The following is a 24,506-nucleotide window of genomic DNA, read 5'->3' as shown; positions in this document are numbered from 1 at the left end:
TGACTCCAAAACTTTTCATTGCCTTCTTGACTATCTTCTGGCTACCCTAAATTTTCTCATTTTTTATCAACCATCTATAGCTGTGTCTGAAATGAAATGTTTTCTGGACTCTTCACTGTCTTGTTCATACTCCTCAAAGCATATTTGTGCCAATATTTCTCTTTATTTTCCAATATTCTCTTTAAAGAGATGTTACTTAGCAGAACCCAGATACATCTAAATATTGTTTTGTGGTGTCCATTAAATGCTTCTTTCTCAGGCCTATCTCTCTATTTATACATCACTTACTCAGTTTCTGTATAATAGACATCTGGCAATGGGGTGCAGTAATTGAGTTGTACACGGAGTTACCAGTTTATAGACTGTCAGTGTGCATTCTGAGTAATCAGGCATTTCTTCTGATAGCTTGGTGCCCATGCTGCATTACTGGTTAAATATTTTGAATATCATCTTTGACTACATGCAAATTATCAGGTCGCCTTGGCTGTGAGTTGTAGTCAGATAAGTTCAAAGCTGTTTGATTAATTTCCATTGAAATACTCTTAGAGCAGCAAAGTGCATTTGAAAGAGAGCTGAACTTGTAAATAGATGATTGGGGTTCTAATATTGGATCTGAAACTTTTCACTTCTACCATCTTGCATGTATGCCTTAAGCTTGCTGATGCTCAGTTTTCTCTTGTATAAAAGAGGATAAAATACTGATTCCTTCTATCCCACTGAAATATGAAATGCATATGTGTAATTTGGTACACAGTATAAGGAATTCCATTTTTATCATGGTTATGCCGGTGTCTTCAAAAATTTATACACTTCTGTGTGCCTCACTTTCCTCCTTTTTCAAATTGTGAGAGTAATGGTAGCTACTCCATACATTATTGTTTTCTTGTAGTTATCGCTATTATGTGTATATTAGAATAACTGAAATAATGTGATTTAACCAAACTAGGCATTAAAGCTAGTTACCCCTGAAATAATCAATTAGAAGTTTTCCCCTCTGTGAGGAATACTAATTGATTATTCCATTAGATGCTTAGAATAAAAAGATTATGATCAATGACATTTAGAAAGCCAATGATTTCTTTTCATCATTTATAAAGACAACATTGTGTTCTGATTCTACTCTTTATAATTTCATATATAAAAAAGCAAAAACTCCATGTAGTTAAAATAGAAACCCCTCTGATAGGAAGGGGTAACTCTGTTTAACTTGCAGAATACCTGTTCGTTTTTACTGTTCTTGTTCTATTGTAGTGCATTTATTTTTTACTTGTCTCTCTCCCTCCCTCCCTTTCTCTCTCCACCCCCCTCCCCCTTTTGCTGATATAGGTCAAATGGGGAATACCCCACATCCTGCTATAGCTCTTGGTACTTGTGAATGTTACATATTAACTTAGAATGTGCTTATTTTTTTCTCTTCTAAAGTACTCAGAGTCCTTTACAAATAACATTTACCTTTTAATGGAGAATAAATGTAAAGTATTGGAGAACATGTGCCAATAAGCTGCCTTATAGGAACAGAGAATTTAGAAGACAGAAATTGAGAGTTGAGAAAATGTAAATTTTGGAACTTCGTCTAGATTCTTACCTTTAACAAGATATTGTGGCTACTTTATTTTCATGGACTTCTCAATTCTACTAGAAAGTTAAAATCTTCCAGAGTTGTGCAAATACTTGTGTCAACAATTTGATAATGCCTTTGTGAAAATGACCTTCAAGGTAACCCAGAAGTTTCACCTGCTAATTGGTATGGGATCCTGGAGCATATAATCCCCAAACACCACAATCTATGTGCTTTGAAATTTTCAAGTAGAATCCAAGATATTAAAATGTGTCTATCACTTTTAGAGTTTCCCTACTGATGAGATGAACCTGAATTTCCATTTGCTGCCCTTGACAGCATAACATAAAATGTATATTTTCAAGATAGAGTATAAATACTTTTAAAAAAGCCCAAACTACCATTTTATAGCATTTTATTTCATTTACTTTACTAAATTTTAATTAGTATTTTATACATTACAGTTTTTTTCCTGATAGGATATATTCTATTGTCTACAGGCTTTTTTTTTTTTTTTTTAATAGCAATTTTGAGTTCTTGATCTTGAATCCAATAATCCTAGTTCATGATCTTAAATCAATTTTAAAAGCCCTCCTTTCAGTTGTGGTTATTTCTTTAAATTAGAGAATCGTTTTAAATATTTTAAAATGTATGGATTATACTATGAGCATTCCCATTATTTGGTGTGCTTGGGAAATAGTCTAGTTTAGCAATATGATGATTACTTATTTCTTTGAATGTATTTCTGATGTTGCCATAGTATCTTTATCTGTATTTAGTCTACATATCTGTCAGTCTGTCTTTATTGACTTTCAAAGGGAAGGCAATAGATCTGCACTGTATAATTACAATTGGCACTTGACACATGGTGGCTTTTTAAATTTAAATTTAATTATACTAGATGAAAAATTAGTTTCCTCAGTCACACTTGCCACCTTTCAGGTACTCAGTACCCACATGTGGCTCGTGGCTACTGTATCAGACAGCACAGATCTATAATATTTTCATCCTTGCAGAAAGTTCTATTCAACAGTGCTCTGCAGAGTGTGCACATGTCGATTACAGGCCTCCTACCTGTACTCCAGTATTACACCCTGTAACATTTGTTTAAATACCTATAGATCGAAATAAAATTAAAAAAATAGTTGGATATGGAATAACCTCCTGTCACAAACTCAAGCAAAATCTTTGTATGATGCTATTATTGGGTCTTAAGAGTGTTGTTCTTAACTGTATGTTACATGCCTTAAAGCTTGCTTTTTCTGCAGGTAGTTATGTTTTAGGACATATAACATAATGTTATAACCACGTATTTTTAATGATTATTATAATACAGTTCAGTTTTATCATAGTTTAATGTATGTGTATATTATGTACATATAATATATATCCATAGAGACATTATTAGCGAAACCCAACAGTGTTAAATGCTAGATTTTGTTAATTTAAATCGTTATGGTTTTGTTGTTCAAAAGTTAACTTTAAGTTAGGAGAAATGAACAAATGAATTTAGAAAACTTTATGAAACTGAATTCGTTCTTCCTTGAAATGGGATTACTTTGAAAGTTTTAAAGAGAAAAATTAACCTGCAGTCTTACATTTCAATAAATACGGGGGTTTTGCTAAGTTATTCATGCTAGTATGTTTTTCCCTTTTGATATACTTACAAGATTTTCTATTTGATTTTTAATATAGAATACATAAGTTATTAGGAGTAATGTCAGTGGTTTGTATTTAAAAGACAAATTTGAGTTTTAATTATCTGTCACTTTATCCTTCCATTGTTTCTTATTATTTGCTTTTATTCTTTTTTTCTTTGCAGCCTTATATTACAGTGCATCAGAAACTATTGTGTTAAAAAAAAAGTTAAGCCTAGAAATCTTATTAAAAGTAGTAGCAATTCAGTATGAAAATGGCTTGTGCTTTCATTGTCATTTTGATGCTTCTGGTGCCAAGAAACTTGAGAAAAAAAAATCTTTAGATTCACATGATAAGCTGACAGACTGAAATATCTTAAGGCTTGAAAGGGCAAGTAGAAGTTATAATTACTGTGTAGCTTCACAATCCTTGTATTGAAACACTCACCTTTGCTATCATGCTGCAGGCCATAGAGCGAGAAAAAGCCGAGAAGTTCAGAAAACTGCAAGATGCCAGCAGATCGGCTCAGGCCCTGGTGGAACAGATGGTGAATGGTAATTACACGGAGTTGATTTAGATAATCTTCTTAGGGATTTGATAAACACATAGGTTCATATTTATCAGCTGAATTATATCAGACAAGCACTTCCTGAATGCAAATTTAAATTAAAGTGAGTTTGTGAGCTTTTTATTATTCTTTCTTAATGCTAAGCAAATTATTAGAGGAAATTCAGCTTTGAGTCCAGTGGAAGAAAATGGGATGTGCTAGAATATTTTATCAATCTGTTGCAGTGAAATCAATTTTAATGCAAATCCTGCTAGCATTTGTCCAAATAATTTAAGAAAACAAGGTTTGCGGAAATCATTGGAAATGTAAGCAATCACATACTATATGTAAACTGATTGTAATCTGATTTTAAGTAATTCTTGCAATATATTTTTCCAAACAGACTAAAATTATGTGTAAGACTTCATCATCATATCTGTTGGCTAATAATGTATTTGACGTTTTCTATGTTGTTTTTCATTTTTTAAAAAATCATTTTGCAGTGGTCTTCTCAGGGGATATTTTATTTTTTATCCTCGGCTGTTTTTGAGTAAGGTAAAAGTACAAAGCTAACACATTTTTTTCCTTATTTATTTAGAGCACGTGTGGGGAGGCTTGGGGGGGTGGAATGGGGGGGCAGGATGGGGCAGAGGGAGAGAGAGAATCTTAACCAGGCTCCACGTTCAGCATGGAGCCCAAGGTGGATCTCGATCTCACAATCCTGAGATCATGACCTGAGCCAAAATCAAGAGTCCGACGCTTAACTGACTGAGCCACACAGACGCCCCCCCTTCGTTTTCCAAATATTTTTTTCTTTTTTGAGAATGAACTAAAATTAGTTTTTCCTAACAGTGCTTCAGAAGCTGTCTGAACAAAATATGTTATTGACATCAGTTGTGAACAAACTTCTTTGAAATTGTCACTGTCATACTACTGCATTCATTTCCGAATATTAGTAATTTATGAGAATCAGGGATAATGCTATTTTCAAACAAGATTTTTTTTTACATATTTCATAGGATATGTTTACAAGGGTAATAATAACCAAATTTAACAAATGTTTTTGTTGTGCATGTCAGCTTTTTCCAGGACCTGCCTGCATTCTGGAGTATAAATTTTGTATATGAATTGTTTTTTGCCTTAATTGCCATGTTGGCATTAAAAAGTTCAGTGATCTTCCTAGGAAATCAATTCATTTTTTTTCTTTTAACGAGCCCCATGACTGTATTTGGTTAACAGTAAAAACAAGCAGGCATGATAGCTGAGGATTGGGTGAACAAGTTAATGAATATATAGACAATGCAAAATACTGAAAGGTTGTTGTTGAGCTGTATGTTGCTGGGTGGTATAACTGATGAATTTGATAAAAGCATATTCATATTAAATGAAATTGTGTGATCTAAAAAATAGGTTTGTAGCCGCTATACAATTTCCCCGTAGCAACTATATTGTCACTGTTTTATTTTTATAAGCCAATTTAAAATCTATACTTTTAAATGGTCTCCTTTCATAATCAAATGTCAAGCATACCTTAGATCATTATTCAAAAAGCACTTAAAATTTAGAAATGTATGGAATGATTTTTTTGGTAATTAAAACCGCATACAGGTTTAAAATGATTAGTGATAATGTTTTCTAGATTATTGCCCTCAAAGCTCTAAATTTAGGAGGCATGAAGAAAAATCAGGGTATTTAAGCTTCTCATGTGTTATGCCAATAAAGATAAGGTGTGACTATTAAGTGATTAGGCTCAAATTTGGACTATACCTAGAGCATAGTTCTGCTCCATTCAGTCACACATTTTATGTGATTACTAAAAAGTAGACTCAAGGATTCTAACTTTTGGTTCTTTTTTTTTCAGTCTTACACAGAATAAATTTCCTAACATTTATTTTATGTCATTGTGCAAACCGTGAGTGAGGGCAGACACATGCCTAAGTGTGTGGAGTACCTCTCTCCAGGTGTATTTCATTGGGACCCCTCACCCTAATTTTCAGTAGCTCTGCTGGCATAGAACCAAAAACTGGAGTTTACTGGTTTGGCTCATGAAGCTGAAGGACAAAATGAGGTTCCTCTAAACCAGGTTTCTTAACCGTTATCTCGGTTAAGGTCTTAAATTTACAAGCCCAGAATTTCTTTTCTCAGGTTTAAGCTATGGAGTTAGAATAAAACTCATAACCATATAAAACACATAAATTCTTGTATGTGTAAGGGAAGAAAATAAGAGTGGAATCATGGTAATTCATTTATGACCTCATGTAAATATTTATTCCTTTTAACCACATCTCTTGTCCTCAAAAATTAATATAAAGACAAGTCATTCTTGTACAGTGTTTATTAATATTATGCAACTAATACAAATTTATAGTTTATGTTTTATGTGCTAACAACATTTAACACATTTATAGTGTAAAATAGATGTAAGAATAGCATAACTAATATCTTTAAAAGCATTTTATATTTTCTACGTATGTATACATACATAGAAAGCTGAATTTTCTACTTCAGATAATTTACTGTAAGTTTAGAGTGTTGTGTTTTATGTGTGTGTGTATATATATGTATATATATATACACACACACATGTATACATATATATATATCTTGAATGGTCTTAGAAGTCCTCTTTTAGAAAGACAATTATCATATGTTTTCACTCATTTATGGAACATAAGAAGTAGGAAGATCGGGAGGAGAAGAAAGGGAAGAAGAAAGGGGGGGTAAACAGCAGGGGGAATGAACCATGAGAGACTATGGACTCTGGGAAACAAACTGAGGGCTTCAGAGGGGAGGGGGCTGGGGGAATGGGATAGGTTGGTCATGGGTATTAAGGAGGGCACGTATTGCACTGTGCACTGGGTGTTATATGCAAGTAATGAATCATGGAACTTTACATCAAAGAGTAGGGATGTACTGTATGGTGACTAACATAATAAAAAATATCATTAAAAAATAAATAAAAAGTAATGCATCACTTATTAAAAAAAAAGAAGTCCTCTTTTAAATTTTCTTTTGGAATGAAAATCTAAGACCTGCAAAAAAAAAATTCCTAAATACTTGTATCATTCTGGTTCAAAACAGGTGTAAAATATATCAGACATATTTTTAAATCCACTTTTGGTCATTTCTAAGTATCTACTGAAAGAATGAATTTTTAGCATTACTCAAGAAATACAGAAAGCAAAACCTATTAGTCTCAAAGGCAGTTTGTTAAAGGAAATTAAGAAAGGTGCTAAGGAAAAGGGGGAGTGTCTTAAAATTCTTAAAAGTGCAGAGATTACCATGATGCCAATGTAGAAGTGCCTTTGACTTGATGTTGCCGAATTTTGTTAAAAATCAGTCTTATGTCCTGAAAACACTCTTTCTCATAACATGTGTTTAGTTTTGCAGGGTCACATAGAAGTTAGAATCAATTTAAAGACAATTTTCATTTTGGCTGTACTTTATCAAATGCAAAGACTTACTTGCAGAATATTAAAGTACAGTTAACATTAAATATTTTGTGAATTTTAATATTAATTGTGAGTTTCCTAATAAAATGATTGATACTTGGAAAATATGCATAGAAACAGTAAGAGACTCATATTAATTTATTTGGAACCTTTTTTATAACCAAAAAAGGAGGTTGCATCAATTACTTGCATACTTTAAAGTTTTACATGAACATTTTCCTTATGGACGTCCCAGTTCTTGTGCAAGCATGTACGTGATCCTCATGACTGTAGTAGGCTAAGTAGGCTACGGTGCTGCTAACAGAGAGCGTGTTAGCTTAAAAATCACGTTTCTAAGTTTTTAACATGGATTTTGGTATAATGAACGGATGTATCTATTCCTTAACTGTATCCTTTTTGAGCTAACATTAAATTTATCAGTCCTGTCAACATCATTTGATTAGAAAAGTACAGGAGTAGTTTGAGAGAGTGGTGGATGGTGGAGAGAAATTCTTACTAGAGAAATTTTTCACAAATATAATTTTTATGAAGCTTATTGTTACTATATAAGATGGGAATAAGAACTTTAGTCGCAAGAAATTGTTGGCTTTCTAGAGTTTTAATGAGAGCAAATGGGAGACTAGATTGGGTACCTAGTGATCTAATTTTGTTTCCTGTAGCTGTGTTACATTGAAAAGGGGGATTTCCAAATTTGTACTTACTTCCTTTTTTTTTTTTTTTAAAGATACGGCATAACATTCTCAAAGGTTTGTTTTTATAGTTTTTCATTTAAACACAAAAATGGTACAATAAAAATTTTAGAAAATTTCACACCTAATATGATAAAGAATCTCACTTCTGTATCAGTACTATTGATTATTCATTAATGAATCCTAATTTCCTAAGATTGTATGTCAAACAGTTTTTAACTGATCTGCTTACTTCAAAGCAAAAGCTTTTCAGTGTGTGAGATTATGGGATTTCAGGACAATCTAGAATATTTTTATATCTAATCATTTGCTTTATTTTTGTTTAGATTAGACTTTATTCTTAATTTTGTTTGTAAAATAATGTTCTTGCATGTTTATGTAGTTTCCTTATCAGGTATAAAAGAAGACTGGTTTAGATAAATTGTTTTCCTTTATTAATACTAAGATTACCAAGAAAATAGTTGTATCAAATATTTATTCAGAAACATATATAAGCAAAGCTCATTTTCCCCTTCTTTAAGGTATAAAATTGTTGTACCACAATTTCCAGAGGAGATAATATAGTATAATTATCTAACACGGTTAGTGATGTTTTCTACATTAAACAGTACTTCCCTTTCAACTTCTAATTGTGGTTTCCTGTATGTTAATTAAGAATCTGAAGACAATCACATTAAAGAAATGTTTAAATAAAAGTGGTAATTATTAGTATATTAGACTAGAAAAATATTTCAAAACCATCATCCCTTGAGTGTTAGATTATAGTGTTTAAGGTGATACCTAATAGTAAGTCTGCTAAGAATTGGAATTAAATAGTACAGACTGATAACACAGACAAGGACTCCTCTTATCTATAATATTATCTATGTAACTGCATTTTTAGTATTTCTGTTTATAGCTCATTAAGTACTTCACATGAGTGATGCCATTTGAGTATGCGCAACCAAATTTTGTCAGATTGGTAAGGACAGGGATTATAGTCAGTTTGGCTTACCTCAAAGCCAAACTTCTCATCTTCTCTTCACATCATTGTGAAGGATTTTTAGTGACAGTAATTCTTTTAATTATATATTTTAATGGGAAGACATTTTGCAACTGGTCTGTATAATAGTGGGGCGTGGAAATAGTATTATTTGCAATAGTCCAGCCCCTCCATTGTAAATGAGTAGCTTTCCCCACAGTTGGACTCATTTCCTCTTCTCTTACTCTCTCAATTCTGGGCAATTTGATTTACATCTCCTATTTCTCCCTGTGACACTTGGGGATAATGGTCTACACAGAGTTCACACTGAATAAATGTTGTTAATTGACAGACACATCATTCTTTGACTCCAGTCTCCAAAGGAAAAAACTTTGTGCTTGTGTGTGTGTGTGTGTGTGTGTGTGTGTGTGTGTACGTGTACGTGAGAGAGAGAGAGAGAGAGAGCGCGCGCGATGGGAGAGAGAGGGGAAGAAGGTCATAGTGGTCACTGTCGTTGAAGAAAATTAGTCATAAAACAAATACTGAGTAGGGATCTGGCCTTTGTCTCTCATAATTCAGTGATATTTAAAATAGAAAAACATGAAAAACTCTTTTAGTAAACTTATGTGTTATATTCACTAGGGGTGTAAATTTTATATAAACCTATTAACCTTTAAAAGCTATTATTTTTAAAAAAGCTATTGTATAAAAGTTAGTGTGGTCGAAGAAACCCCTAGAATTTAGTCTACAATACTCAGGCCTTATTTTTATGGACTTAGTAAATTTTTATTACATTTTAGGCTGTTATATTGGATGCCAAATGGGCTTGTAATGATCCTCACCTAATATGCAATAAAAATTGGAGACTATTTATTAAAACTTCATTTTGAGTTTCCATTCTAAGCACAGGTTTTGCATTATTCTACTCTGGCTTCATGGCTAATGATGAATATACTTGATGAGGAATACTTCACTTTAAGTGGCAGTTCTGAAGTACTTGCATGGAAGGTGGTGCACAATTAAAATTATTCTAACAGTCTGTTATGCACTGTACACAAGTAATAAAATTAATGGATGCACTTGAAGTAATGATCCATTTCCTCTGGGTGCAATATATTTATTCATGGACTATTTCAGGGGTTGTTTAGAATATGAGATGTGAATGGATTATGATCCATTATCCCTGAGATTCCAATGTGCTACTACAAAATGGCTTCCATAAGTATTCTTCATAATGCCTGGTGAGCTAGTGTTTGTATTCTTAAGTAGCTAACAAAAAATTAGAAAAACAGATGCTCAAATGATTGATACTTAAAAATTTACAGATATTTACACTTAAAAAGTGTCATAAAACTTAAAATTTTCAGTTGGGTTAAGGAGCATATAATTTTATGAAATATACATAAAACAGTTACATATAATAGTAAAATTATTCATGTCCCAGTATTCATTTGGGAAACAGCATCCTTATTTTGTCTATAAAAGTTTTAAGAGACTTTGTCATAATAGATGGCTAATTCATGAAGTTGAAGTAGTGGCATTTATATTTTTAGTTTAAGAGATGTACATGAAGTACTGTGCCATGTACCAGTGCTTTTGATCCTTCTCCCAAGTATTTGAAAGCAAATTTGAAGCAAGAGAGACTGTGCATGTTCGTGCTTGGCTTTTTGTGTCTGTGGGTATTGCTCACATAATGTTCATATTCATATGAAGTAAGCTATTGATTTGGTGTCACGTGAGTTCACAAGTATACTGTATTTATTTATTCCTTACCCACTCTAAGCTGAGGACTCCATCAGATACTGCCAGTGGAGACCTTTTTCTCAAAGGGGTTTAGAGTTTAGAAGGACAGGTTACACTCTTGTTGAGCAGGAAGTATATTCACACATGAAGTAATAACAATATTTACATGCAAATCATTCATAACATATCATATCCTCTGTGGTCAACATCATATCTTTGCCAGTGACATGTGGAAGTTTCTGTTTTTAATTTTTGGCACGGTTGCCCTTTATAACTTTAATTGCAAATGAGTATGGGATATATGGCCAAATATTCCAAGCTTTGCTAATTACATATTATTTGCTGTAACATTGACTAATATTTATTGGTTGCCAGTCTATGTCAGACTGTGTAACTGCTTCACACATATTAACTCAGAACCCTCATAGGTATCCTATGAGGTCAATTCTATTTTAGCCTCATTTCATGGATGAGAAAGATGAGATCCGGTGGGATCAAATAATTGAAACTCTTTTACCCATTTAGTAAAGGGAGTGAAATTTGAACTCAGTTCTGCCTAATACCAGAGCTCTTACTGTGAATTTCGGTAACTTTCTGTTCCCCTTCACCCTAATATGAAGATCCTTCTTTTACTTATTATTGTATTTTAATCACCTTTATTTGGCTAAAAAATCAATATGTTAATAAGTAGAGAGTATTATAGATTTCATAGTGGATTTGTACAAAATTTGCTTTTCTTATGTATTTTAATTCCTTCTGCAGTGATGTTTAGCATCTGGACATTTTTTTTGGCCTGACATATTGAGCTGATAGTTGTGGGAAATGATCAACAAGGATACATTAAATTCTATCCCTAGATTTTAATAGATACCAAAGGACCTATTGGTTGCTCATTATAGTTTGATTTATATTTTTCTGATTAGATTAACATGTATTATTCATATTGAAAATTACCTTATGGTTTTATTTTTTCATTTGAGAGGGGTGGCTCTTTATATGATTGACCTCTGTCAGGGACAGTGAGGTATTTTTCTATGTATTTCCTTATGATTTAGAGAAATGTTAAATAAGACTCAGTGCAGCAGTATCAGTTCATCAGTGCCTTTAAATTACTTTAGCATCTCTGACCTGCCTATATTGGAATTGGACCACCGTGGTCTTCCTTCTTCTAAGTGCTTATTCAAGTTTAACATATGCTGAAAATATTTCCTCTAAACATCTGATAATTTAAATCCAGGGCACATTTTGAATCATTATCTAACATAATATAACATTTCTCCCTTGTGTATTTTTAAATTATTCCCTTTTGTTTTCCAACAATGTTAACATTTTATCATAGTATTTTTTTTTCTCAAATTGAATGCCTGTATGACCAGTGTTTTGGATCCTTCTCTTACACTTTGTAGCAAACATGATCATTTTGCAACTACGGTTACTTAGTGGCATCCCCAAAGCCTAGTTTGATACAATTCTTGGTCATTGCTTCAAACCAAATTATCGCAAACCATATATCACACAAAGCATCCAGATTTCTCAATAAAGCCAATTGTTTCCTTAACTATTAGGAGAGTATTAGAAGAATTTTTTAGCTTCTACAAACCTGTTATAGTTGTATATATGGATATTTGCATGTTTTGTTTTTACACTTTATTTTAAATGTTATTTTTCTTTAAAAATATGTCAGCCAAAGAAGGAAGAAAAGGTTGTTGCCAATAATATTTGCAAAGTTTGTATTCTCCAATGTCCTATCAAAAGTTTGAAATTAGTGGAGTTAGAGTTACATTTCAAATCAATTGAGAGATGTGGTTTGGTGCATAACATAATTACAACAAAACGAAAACTAGAATATCCGAGCAGAGGAGAATAAAAAAGTGTAATATATTATAGTCGTTGAATTCAAATCTATATTTTTTAGGCTTTAAAAAGAGTGAAGTGGGAGGCATGTTTGTAAAATCACAGGCCTTCTGTTTGCTGGAGATGGTCTTTAGACCCCTTAACAAATTCCTTGCCCATTAACTAAATCACATTACTAGAAAGTCAAGTAGAACTAACAATCATAAAAGTAGATTTTTCTTAGACAACTTGGTCTTCACTAAATCACTTTAACCCATAGGTGTTTTAATCTAGAGGAAGAATTTTATAGTGAGTTCATGATCCCTTTGGAGATCCCTGTGGATATGTGTAGGAATAGGAAACACATAATATTTCAAAAATATAAGGAAGTTATCAATGCTATCATAGCTGTATTTTAAAATGCATATCGTATTTAATATTTTTATATAATGTAATTTATTAAGGAAGTTACTGTATAAATTAATACGGTGTGTCTGTGTGTGTGTGTGTAAGAACACCTAAATTTTGTCAACTAACTATAGAGAGTATTTTAACACATAGCATTACATGATGTTGTTATTCTTTCTTGGTTATAGGATGTTATATACTGGATTGGCATTAGTCATCACATAGCACATTATGACAAACTTAAATAAAATAGTATATATTAAAAGACACCAAATTCCTAACACATAATAGATTCTCCAGAAAGCTAAAGGTGATAATGATGTGCTTACGTTTCCATTTTGCCTTTGATAGATTTTTTTCTGCTTTAGTTTTGTTATAGATGATTTTAAAATTATCAGATCAACTTCCACATTTATAAATGATATGTAAGTAACATGAAAACCTTCTTTCATCTTAGAAGGATTACTTTTTAGTGCTTGTTTCCCTTCTTTGGATCCATGGAAAATCTGCTTATTTCTGCCTTTCTATAGCAGAAACAGAGAATTACTGCATTTTGATAAAAACTCCTTTCCTTTTTTTATTAAAATCCAAATAATAACATTTCAGCTAATTCCCAAACCATTTAAAAAATACAAATGTTAGTGTTTCAATGTACATTTCAATAGCATACATGGTAGTTAACAATTATTTGGAATCCTCCAAAAGATTTGTTTTGTCCATAATCAATCTTCCAATCCCCTTTAGAGCTTTGACACTTTTTGTTTTTATTTAAATGCATTCTACTCTTCTGCATCTTGTGTGTCCTTATTTATTTTATTACATTCATACTCTTGATGAGATGCATCTCTAATAATTTATAATCAGTAGTCAGAAATCCTGTTGGTACTTCTATTTCTTTATCAGTAAATAAATTATCTGTTCAAAATCCTTCATATGATAAATACTTTTAAACTTGAGACACACAGGTTTTCAGATGTCTTGCAGTCTGTGGCTTCAGTGGATATATTTTAAAAATCTTCTTTCTAGAGGGTGTTAATGCTGACAGCATCAAACAAGCCTCAGAACAACTGAACAGCCGGTGGATAGAGTTCTGCCAATTGCTAAGCGAGAGACTTAACTGGCTGGAGTATCAGAACAACATCATCACTTTCTATAATCAGCTACAACAATTGGAGCAGATGACAACTACTGCTGAAAACTGGTTGAAAACCCAACCCACCATCACATCAGAGCCAACAGCAATTAAAAGCCAGTTAAAAATTTGTAAGGTAAGATTCTTTCCTCCTATTTGGATCATGATCAACAGGAATTTCTTGGCAATTTCCAGAAGAATAGCAAATTATATAATAAAAAATTCCCTTTGAAGGGTTTAAACACAATAAAGATCAAAATGTAAGTGAAGAAAATGAGTTTAAATAGATAATGTATGATGACTGGATCCTAAAAAAATATATTTAGAGCACTTACACATGGCTAATTGATTTTGTCAGTTTGCAGAATGGTGAAGCAGTTTTGGAGTATGGAAACTACACATATCCTATGAGAAATGGCCAATAATTTGGAGCTCTTTTTTACAGCAGCTCATGTGCTAGAAGCAAAACTCAGTCATATGTTAAAAAAGTGGAATCCACACAAACACAAGCAGCTGATGTACTATATAATTGGGTATATGAGGAAAATCTTTAAAACTGACAGTTCACTCAAATTAGGATAATTTGAGGAAGGTTTCCTTACCAAAATATTTCATCATTGTGCTTGGAGTATAGCGGGAACCATAAGGGAAAGTACAGTAACCCTGAATCAGAGCCAGAACCATTCTGACGACAGAAAGGATTAGAGGGAGAGAAGTTACAGAAACCTAGAAAGGAGCGAGTTGGACACCCATTGTAAAGACAGCCTTAAGAACCAGCCCACATGCTTTCACAGGAATGGAGTCTTATTCTCCTGAGTTCTAGAAGCAGACAGTGGATCCAGAGGGCCAAACAAGGTATAACTGGCACCAAGGAAACTGAGAAAGAGATTAAAAGAGTATGTGTTCAAATGTAAGAAAACCAGAGTTCTACAATAATGAAGATCACTTGAACTTTTTGCATGGTTACTATGAGCTGAATGCTTTTCATGGAAAGTGGGAAATTGGATAGATGAAAAGGTTTCTAGGATGAACCTCAATGATAGACTGAGATGGCTAGGTTTAATCTAAGAAGCGGTAAATGGAGGTTAATGTGCATACTTTGGAAAGAATCGTTTAAATAATGGGAGACTGGAGATGGAGAGGTGACAGGGTTGGTTTGGAGGTGCTATTATGCCCAGGAAGGGACGGGGAATTCAAAGATATTTTGAAGGGGAAAATGTTGAAGGACCTGATGATTCTTTCACATATTGGTCCTATAGCTTTACTAGGAAATGACTAAACTCAGGAAATATATTTTAGATAAGGAATATAGGGCAGAAAGGCATTCAGTTTTTTAATGCAAATATGCAAATCTAGGGAATATCTAATGCTTAGAGACATATTTTGCTGTTAATAGAATCTGTGCCTTTTTTTTTCTGTGAATCCATGGAATACTCCACCTACATTATTTGTTGTTATGAAATCTGATGATCTTACCTTAACCTGTTTCTTGAGATTCAGATACAAAAAGTAACCATAAAATCTAAAAAATACATTCACCCATAAAATAAATTGTCAATATCTGTAGTGTTGCTGAGAATGACTCAAAGCGTATTAGCTGGCTTGAGTTGCCTGACAGATACCACAGGATAATTGGTGGCTTAAACAACAACCACAACGAAGGAGCTGTAGAAAGGCCAATGTGAATACTGGACAGAGAGGTGTGAGGGTTAGGGATAAAATGAAAGATGGAGGCAAAAAGACAGGTGTACAGGAGACAAAGCAAGGACTCTTGGGGCCTGGAGGATATTGGTCTTTATCTGAGGAACAAATGGAGATCATTGGTGGTTACACATCTTAAATATTCTCTTGAGGTTAAGGAAGTCATCCTAAGTGAAATTATTTCTTTCTTCTGCATTCAGCCACAAGGTTCCAAATTTTGATGACATAATTCCATCCTTCTTCATCACCCCTTACTCTTTTTCTCTGCACCTTTGTTTGCTATTAACTTGATGAATCAACTAGGGTAAAATATTTAGCAGGATAAGCTCAGAATCATTCATGCAAAAGTTAACATTATACTATTTCGCTATGATTAATGCTAGGTAAATAAATTATTCCATCTTGTTTGTCAGTGCATTCTGTTATTTGGAGATGTTTTCTAAGATTAGACCACAGTATTAGCTCCAAATATAATGCTTGCCAGAACTGGTTCTTCATATGGGGGTGAGAGAGCCCTTTGGGAATTGGAAGATATCCATGGACCCTTTCCCAAGAAAAATGAAAAAGTTTTTCTATCAGATAAACATAAAAATTTGAAGGATAAACAGATTCAGGGAGGATGCCTTACTCGGGAGGACTAACCACATTAAGGCCCTTTTGTGGAAATAATGAGTAATTGTTAACATCTTTTAAATGTTTAATATTTCAAGTCAAAATGATCTCTCCTGTGACTTACTTTCAGAACTTTAAGGTCTCAATTGAACATTTGCCCAAATGTTTTATTAGTTTCCAAGTCCCCTTTGTTTTGCAGAACACACTTTACTATACTGTAGGCTCCTTCTATATCCCTAAACAGGAAGAATGATGGCCCTCCATCTGGCCAAATGTAAATCAGGTTCTTAAGTGTTTCACAGCAGATATCAATGCTACCATTTGTAAGCCTAGTGTACAAAGTGCATGTCTTTAATTCTGTAATCAAAAACACCGAGTATTACCCTTTAGCTCTTGTCTTATTCTTCATCCATGGATATGCACCTACCTTATAGCTTTTGATTGAGAGGCTTTATATTGGAATGGGAGATATGGGTCATCTCTCTATTTATATAAATTGCTTTCATCTTCAGTTATAAAAAGAATTTGATCGTCAGAGATTAACCTACCTGAATCAACTCTTACTGTTATAACCACATAGCAACATTCCTCTGAAAGTTATCTTTTATCTTCTAAAAATTGTTAGCAAGTGACAGTGCCCATTAGGTAGTCTTGCAACTATGAAAGAACCTTGGGATACATTTATCTTACTGAATCCTAAGACAAAAGTTACTCTCTCCAAAACAGTATGCATGCATCCAAAAAATAACTTGTTCTTTTTTCCTTTTTGTCTTTTCACTTTGACTCCCTGGAAGCTCAGATTTATATTTAGTTCATAATTACTGTAATTCTTTGCATTTTCCCCTCCTCCTAATTGGTTTGTAATCTGATTTAAAAATTTTGTCTTTTTTTTTTAACATTTTAAATGGTAAACAATCCCGAAGTACTTTTTTTCTAAAGGTAGCAGGAGTGTGAATCATAAGTAAGCAGGCATGGTAATAATACTTAAAGAGCATTTGGACATTCTCTTTGAATTCCTACTATATGTTATCAGAGACATATGAATTGCAGCTTCACTGGAAACAAAAGAGAAGGAAAACATTCTCATTTGAACAGCACTGTTCCATAGAAATATAATGCAAGCCATGAATTTGAGCCATGTGTGTAGTTTTAAATGTTCTAGAAACAATACTAAAAAAAGGAAAAAGAAACAGGTAAATGAATTTCAATAATGCATGTTATTTAAAATGGCAAATTGAAAATATTATCATATCAAGATTCAATCAGTATTTCAGACTATGTGTTAATATTGGTATATTTTAATACTAAGTCTTCAAAATTCAATGTATGTTTTATAATGACAGCACATCTGAATTTGGACTGGCCACATTTCAGGTGTTCTGTAGCCGCACATGACTAGTGACCACTCTATTGCACAGCAGTAGGTCTGTGTGATTTTATCATCCAAGCCAGAGTACTCTTTGAGAGTGAAAGGGGGTGTTATTAACAATTATGCCAGGACAAGAAAAGCAGAGTGAACTCTCACCCTAACTGAAATAATGGTGATTGCCTGTTCAGTCAGGAGAAGTAACGTGACTGTATAAGAGATAGATAGATACAGACATAAATAATGTGTGTTTACCTAAATATTACATAGCTTATGTAATCTATGAAATAGCAGTGTATAAAGATAAATTTGTGATATAATGCAGTATGTATGTAAATATATATAGATAGATGTACTTTATATTCTTCACAAGTGAATTTAAATAAAAATATTGTTCATTAAACAAGCTTAGAATTTGAAGCAAAAGCACAGTATTTTGAGATAAGAGGGGTACAGAGGAACATTCATGTGTGATTGATTGAGAGGATATAAGGTCATTCATAGCACTTTTCAAGTGCACATTCACACCCATTAATGCTGCAAATGATGTGATTTTGAAATTTAAAGACAGTTCTATATGATGGTATCTGTTGAATGAAGAGCCAAGGTATTTTTAAATTGATGACCTATGCCAGAGGCTGGCCTAAACTGTCATGGATATTTCTTACCAATTTTTTGATAAGGGCATTAAACTAAGCTTTCTTCCCTGCCTTTTAACACCTTTCTTTGCAGAAATGTAATCTATGCAAAGGAAAAGTTTTATTTATTTTAATACTCTAAATTTCAATACAGGATGAAGTCCACCGGCTGTCAGCGCTTCAGCCTCAAATTGAACGATTAAAAATTCAAAGCATAGCCCTGAAAGAGAAAGGACAAGGGCCAATGTTCCTGGATGCAGACTTTGTGGCCTTTATAAATCATTTTAACCAAGTCTTTGCTGATGTGCAGGCAAGAGAGAAAGAACTTCAAACGAGTAAGTAAAAATACTTGAAATGGCTAACTTGATATTTCCCAAATTCAGTATTTGTTGGAAAAAGAGAAAGTACTCAAATGAAAGAGTATATTTCTATCAGTGGAATCCACTGTCCCTACATTCTGTAGTAATAAGGAATGAGATACTATTGTTGGAAAACATATGTGTTATATTTTCATTTCTCCCCCTCACCTTCCATAATAATTTCATGACTTTAAGGAACAAATAAAGTACATGTTTTATATAGGCATTAACATCTCCTTGGCGGGTTGCAAATTTTACAAAGATTTTTAACACTAGAAGAAATAAAAGAGCAGTTAAATCCCTCTTAGTAGGTTTTCATTAAATCCTGTTTGCTTTATGTACAAGGATATTTAGCTGGGCTTCTTACTAATACTTCTATCCAGTTTATATGAAGATTGTTATAGCTGTAACGTACATGTAGCAACTGAAATTCAGCGAAGGACAAATTATTCTCTGGGCTGCATTTTACTATAGAATCACTGTCACTATGCAGTATCTTCTTTTTTCTCATTTCATAGTAAAATATAACCTAAAAGTGGAGCAGTTACACAAATGCCTGCCATTTGACCAGCGAATGTCTCCTTTGTTTCTCACTAGTTTGCTCTTAGGATATTAATAATATCTGGTCCAAAATAGCCCGACTCATCAGCTTAATTACAAAGACAAAAATTCCTTTGACAGACAGATTTATGAACACTTTCAAACATGAGTAAATGAGTTTTTGGTTCACCATCCATACGTATATATGTACACACAGAAGATTATAGACTAAAATTGGATTTTAAGGCTTTAAGATAAAAATATTTTAAAAAATATCTTCCCCAAATTTGTTATGAGAAGCACAGGAACGTGTATTTGTTTTCTACTAGAATTTTATTTAGTTGGAAAACATGTTTTTTGACTACTTCTCTTTGCAAATATCCAAATAATTTACCAAATAGTAACGTCTCTAAAATGAGTGCAGTGATATACATGAAACTTTCCCTATTTTCCTGGTTTTTAAACTTTGATTTCTTGGTGAGGTCATGGAATGAACTGAATAAAGCAAAAGATAATTGCTTATTTTTTTTCCTTTTACTTTAAAGTCATTTTTGCTGAGGGGTTTGTTTTCCTGGTAGGACATCAGGTAATGCAACTTCACGGTGATGTCAGCTCCCTCTAGTGGATTTCAGTATACTTGTGGCTGGGCGTCTATAAAATCAATTGGGGAAAGGATTGTGGCTGTCCTAAATTTTCAAACATTGACCTATTTAACAATAATGCATTTCTCTTGTCATAAAATCTGTAAACCTCCGTTAAAGTCAAATACGCGTTAATGGTTATATTGTAACTGCTGGGCAAAGGAGCTTATTCACTAGAAAATTATTTTAATTTACATGTACCTATTAATTATGTTAAGGTTCAACATTTTTTCTGTTTATTTAAAAAATGTTCAGAATGTTGATGTTTGTTGACAGCTGAACTTTGATACTACAGTATAAATATATAATAATATATACTGTCTATCTATACAACCATCAGTCTGTCCATCTGTATTATCATGTCTTCTCTTTTATCTGTTATACATGTGATGATTGTTCATAAAACTGCCAAACATTTTCACTCCATTTATTTATAAATAAAATGTCCTCCCTTGTACTTAATTACCAAAACATCTTCACCAATTTTATTCACTCTTTTGGAAAACTTGTCTTGATAATTAATGAGTATTAATTTAAAATGGATTATATATATGAATTATAAATCATATATTTCATATGTGCATATATAACTTACATGTTATATATGTACACAATATATAAATTATATGTATATGATTATATGCAATTCAATTACAATTGAATTATATAATTTATTTTTATATGTGTATATATTATAAATTTATATATGTAACTTAATATATTATGTATTGATATATAAATATTATATACCTATATATAAAAGGCAAATAAAAAATTCACCAAGGGGCGCCTGGGTGGCGCAGTCGTTGGGCGTCTGCCTTCGGCTCAGGGCATGATCCCGGCGTTCCGGGTTCGAGCCCCACATCAGGCTCCTCCGCTATGAGCCTGCTTCTTCCTCTCCCACTCCTCCTGCTTGTGTTTCCTCTCTCGCTGGCTGTTTCTCTGTCACATAAATGAATAAAATCTTTAAAAAAAATCACCATAATAAGTCATACTTTAGTTCAGTTTTTTATTTATTTATTTATTTTTTATTAAACATTTTTTTTAAAGATTTTATTTATTTATTCGACAGAGATAGAGACAGCCAGCGAGAGAGGGAACACAAGCAGAGGGAGTGGGAGAGGAAGAAGCAGGCTCACAGCAGAAGAGCCTGATGTGGGGCTCGATCCCATAACTCCGGGATCACGCCCTGAGCCGAAGGCAGACGCTTAACCGCTGTGCCACCCAGGGGCCCCCAGTTTTTTTTTTTTTTTAAAGATTTTATTTATTTATTCGACAGAGATAGAGACAGCCAGCGAGAGAGGGAACACAAGCAGGGGGAGTGGGAGAGGAAGAAGCAGGCTCATAGCGGAGGAGCCTGATGTGGGGCTCGATGCCATAACACCGGGATCACGCCCTGAGCCGAAGGCAGACGCCTAACCGCTGTGCCACCCAGGCGCCCCTAGTTCAGTTTGTTAATTAATTATTATTTCCAAAGAATTTTTACATGTGTGTGCTTTACCCCCAAACTAGCACAGGGGAGGAAATCAGATTTCTTGTATTACTCCACAGTACTTTGAACATATTAAGTGTTCAGCAAATAGGAGCTAAAACAAGGGGTGGTAATCCATTCTGACTGTCAACTCTTCTTTCTTTTTTTTTTTCTTTTCTTTACTAGTATTCTCCCAATGAAACAAAAACTTAAGTTTTTAAATGTACTTTGAGTAGTGAACATTGGTCAAAGGAATTGCTGTTTGGTACCTGGCAGAGATGATATGAAAAAATAATATTGAAAGATAAAATGCATTCTGTATTCATAGTGATTTTTAGTTTATAAATAAATACCTTTCATATAAATTAGCTTTCTTAGTCCTCCCAGAGCAACCCTTTAAGAATGTTTTATTGTTGCTGTGTCACAAGTGACCTCACGAAGCTTGAGTAACTGAAAGGATGAGTATTAGATTGTGTAGGAACTAGCCAGTATACGTGGATGTTTGTAGCGACATTATTCATGATAACCAAAAAGTGGAAGCAACTCAAATGCCCATCAGCTGATGAGTAAAGAAGGAAAATGGGCCTCTCTATACAATGAAATATTATTCAGTTTAATAAAGTGTAATGAAGTACGAACACTTGCTACAGCATGGAGGGACTTTAAAAAGATGCTAAAGAAAGAAGCCAGCTACAAAAGACAATATATGATTCCATTTATAGGAAATGGTTGAAATTGACACACCTAGAGAGACAGAATGTGTATTAATGGTTGCCCAGGGCTAGAAGATTGAGAGAGTAGAATTGTCTCCCAAACAATTGCCAGGAACCTTTTCTAGAAACTGCAAACCAGAAGGACTATGGTCTAATTTAGATGAATACAGAAAAAATAGCACATGGCTTGTTACAGGTGATCTCTTATTTTAACGAGAAAGGTTTTAAATGTACTTCATACCTGTAAATATGAGAACACAATTTGTGCTATAGTTTGGATTTATTTCAATTGGAGGTATAAGTCATGTCAGGAAAATAATTATTAGGGGTTTGTTTAGTTTTGCAGAAACTGGAGGAAGTGACTACATTAGCTATGACAAAACAAGTGGTTTTTTTTTCCCTCTTAAAGTTCAGAAGGATTTTCGTTTGTTCTACAACCCTAGATTTCTGGCCTAGTACTGTCTTCGTTGTCGTCTTCTTCTTCTTCTTTTAAATTGCTGGCTAACTGAACATAATAAAAAAATTGTGATAAGAACATGTAACATGAGATCTACCCTCCTAAATTTTTTAGTGCATAGTAGACTATTAACTTTAAGCACAATGTTGTACAGCAGATCTCTAGAAATGAACTCCTGCATGACTAAAATTTTATACCTGATAAACAGCAACTCCCCATTTCCCTTCCCTCTCTCCCCGGGCACCCACCATTCTAGTCTCTGCTTTTAGGAGTTTGACTCTATTAGGTACCTCATGAAGTGGAATCATGTGGTATTTGTCCTTTTGTGGCAGGTTTATTTCATTTAGCATAATGTATTCCAAGTTCTTCCCTATTGTCACATATGGCAGGACTTCCCTATTTCTTAAGGTTGAATGATACTCTGTTGTGTGTCTACACCACATTTTCTTTATCCATTTACCCACTGATAGACATTTAGTTTTTTTCCATATCTTGGCTGTTGTGAATAATGCTGCAATGAACATGAGACTATAGATGTCTCTTCAAGATCCCAATTTCAGTTCTTTTGGATATGTCCCAGACATGGCATTGCTGGATTGTACGGTAGTTCTACTTTGTGATTTTTTGAGGAACCTTTATACTATTTACTCTAGCAGCTGCACCATTTTATATTTCTACAAATGGTGGAGCGTTCCAATTTTTCCACATTCTCAACAGAACTTGTTATCTTTTGTTACTTTTTGATAATAGCCACCCCAGCAAGTGTAGGGTGATCTCTCATTGTGGTTTTGATATGCATATTTCTCATAATTGGTGATGTTGAACATCTTTTAATATATCTCTTTTCATTTGTATGTCATCTTTGGAGAAATGTCTATTTAAGCCCTTTGTCCATTTTTTAGTCAGATTATTTTTTTCCTGTTAAGTTGTGGGAGTTCCTTATATAGTTTAAATAGTAACCTCTAATCATTTACATGGTTTGCAATTATTTTCTCCCATTCTGTAGATTGCTGTTTTATTCTTTTAATTGTTTCCTTTGTTGTACAGAAACTTTTTAGTTTCACGTGGTCCCATTTGTTTATTTTCATGTCAAATCCAAGCAGTCATTTCAAGACTAATGTTAAGAAGCATTCTCCCTGTGTTTCATTCTAGGAGTTTTATGGTTGTAGTTTTTCAGTTAGGGGTTTAATCTATTTCCAGTTGATTTTTATACATGATGTAAGATAAGGGCAGCCTAACCCTTGATTTTTTTTTTGAAGATTTTATTTATTTATGAGAGATAGAGAGATCGGAGCAGAGGGAGAGGGAGAAGCAGACCCTCTCTGAGCATAGAGCCAGTCTTGGGGCTCAATCCCAGGACTCTGGGATCATGACCTGAGCCGAAGGCAGCTGCCCAACCTTTGGAGCCACCCAGGCGCCCCCACCAGTTGAAATTTCTAAAAGAATTTCAATTGAGGACATTCAGTAATCTGATAAGTAATTTTGAAAGCTCTAGCTAATATGTTAGCCTCTAGCTGGTTTGTGACAAACAAGTAGAAGGGTCTGAGTGGAAGCTGAGAGATGGGAAATTGTTGCTACAGATACAGCCCTGACCTCAGACCAGAGTTGTGATAAGGAATGTAAAGGAAAGTGGAGGCAGTCCTTGAAGAAGTGATGATCTGAGGAGGTGTGGTAGGAGACACTCTTAGAAAATGACAGGGAGCAACTTGTGCTTCCTGTAGGGATAATTCACGAAAATTTTAGGGCAACCAGCAGAAAATGTTCTGTATGGCCGTAATTTCAAGCACTGTGGTTAGTCCCTGCTAGGATGATGATTTGATGTGAAGATGCTGAGACAGGAAGGGAAACAAAGGTTGTCTTGATCCAACTATTCTAGTGCCAGGTCAGAAAATGTATCTAATGTACTCTTATGTCTAAGTAAGGAATCATTTTATTCTAAGAAACAATCTGTGTTGCTTTGCTCTTTAACTCCAGAAAAAATTAAGAAAAACTGTTTGTAAATGTCCCTTTTTATTCTGTTTTCTTCAGTGATACCATCAGCATCAAC

The 24,506-nt window shown here is 33.6% G+C and overlaps 1 protein-coding gene across 17 annotated transcripts in view; it reads left to right on the top strand.

The window, feature by feature from the left end:
• Positions 1-24,506, top strand: part of DMD (dystrophin) — a 2,358,181-nt gene that overhangs the window by 1,027,808 nt on the left and 1,305,867 nt on the right. For all 17 annotated transcript variants that reach the window (XM_057310259.1, XM_057309646.1, XM_048213297.2 and 14 more), the window contains 3 exons: positions 3,663-3,750; positions 13,856-14,097; positions 18,433-18,613. In XM_057310259.1, coding sequence (XP_057166242.1) covers positions 3,663-3,750; positions 13,856-14,097; positions 18,433-18,613 — 511 coding nt within the window. The remainder of the gene's footprint in view (positions 1-3,662; positions 3,751-13,855; positions 14,098-18,432; positions 18,614-24,506) is intronic.

The sequence above is a fragment of the Ursus arctos genome, chromosome X, assembly GCF_023065955.2.
Source record: "Ursus arctos isolate Adak ecotype North America chromosome X, UrsArc2.0, whole genome shotgun sequence".
Taxonomy (NCBI): domain Eukaryota; kingdom Metazoa; phylum Chordata; class Mammalia; order Carnivora; family Ursidae; genus Ursus; species Ursus arctos.
Note: the sequence above shows the minus strand (reverse complement) of the source record. Positions and strands in the feature narration are given on the sequence as shown.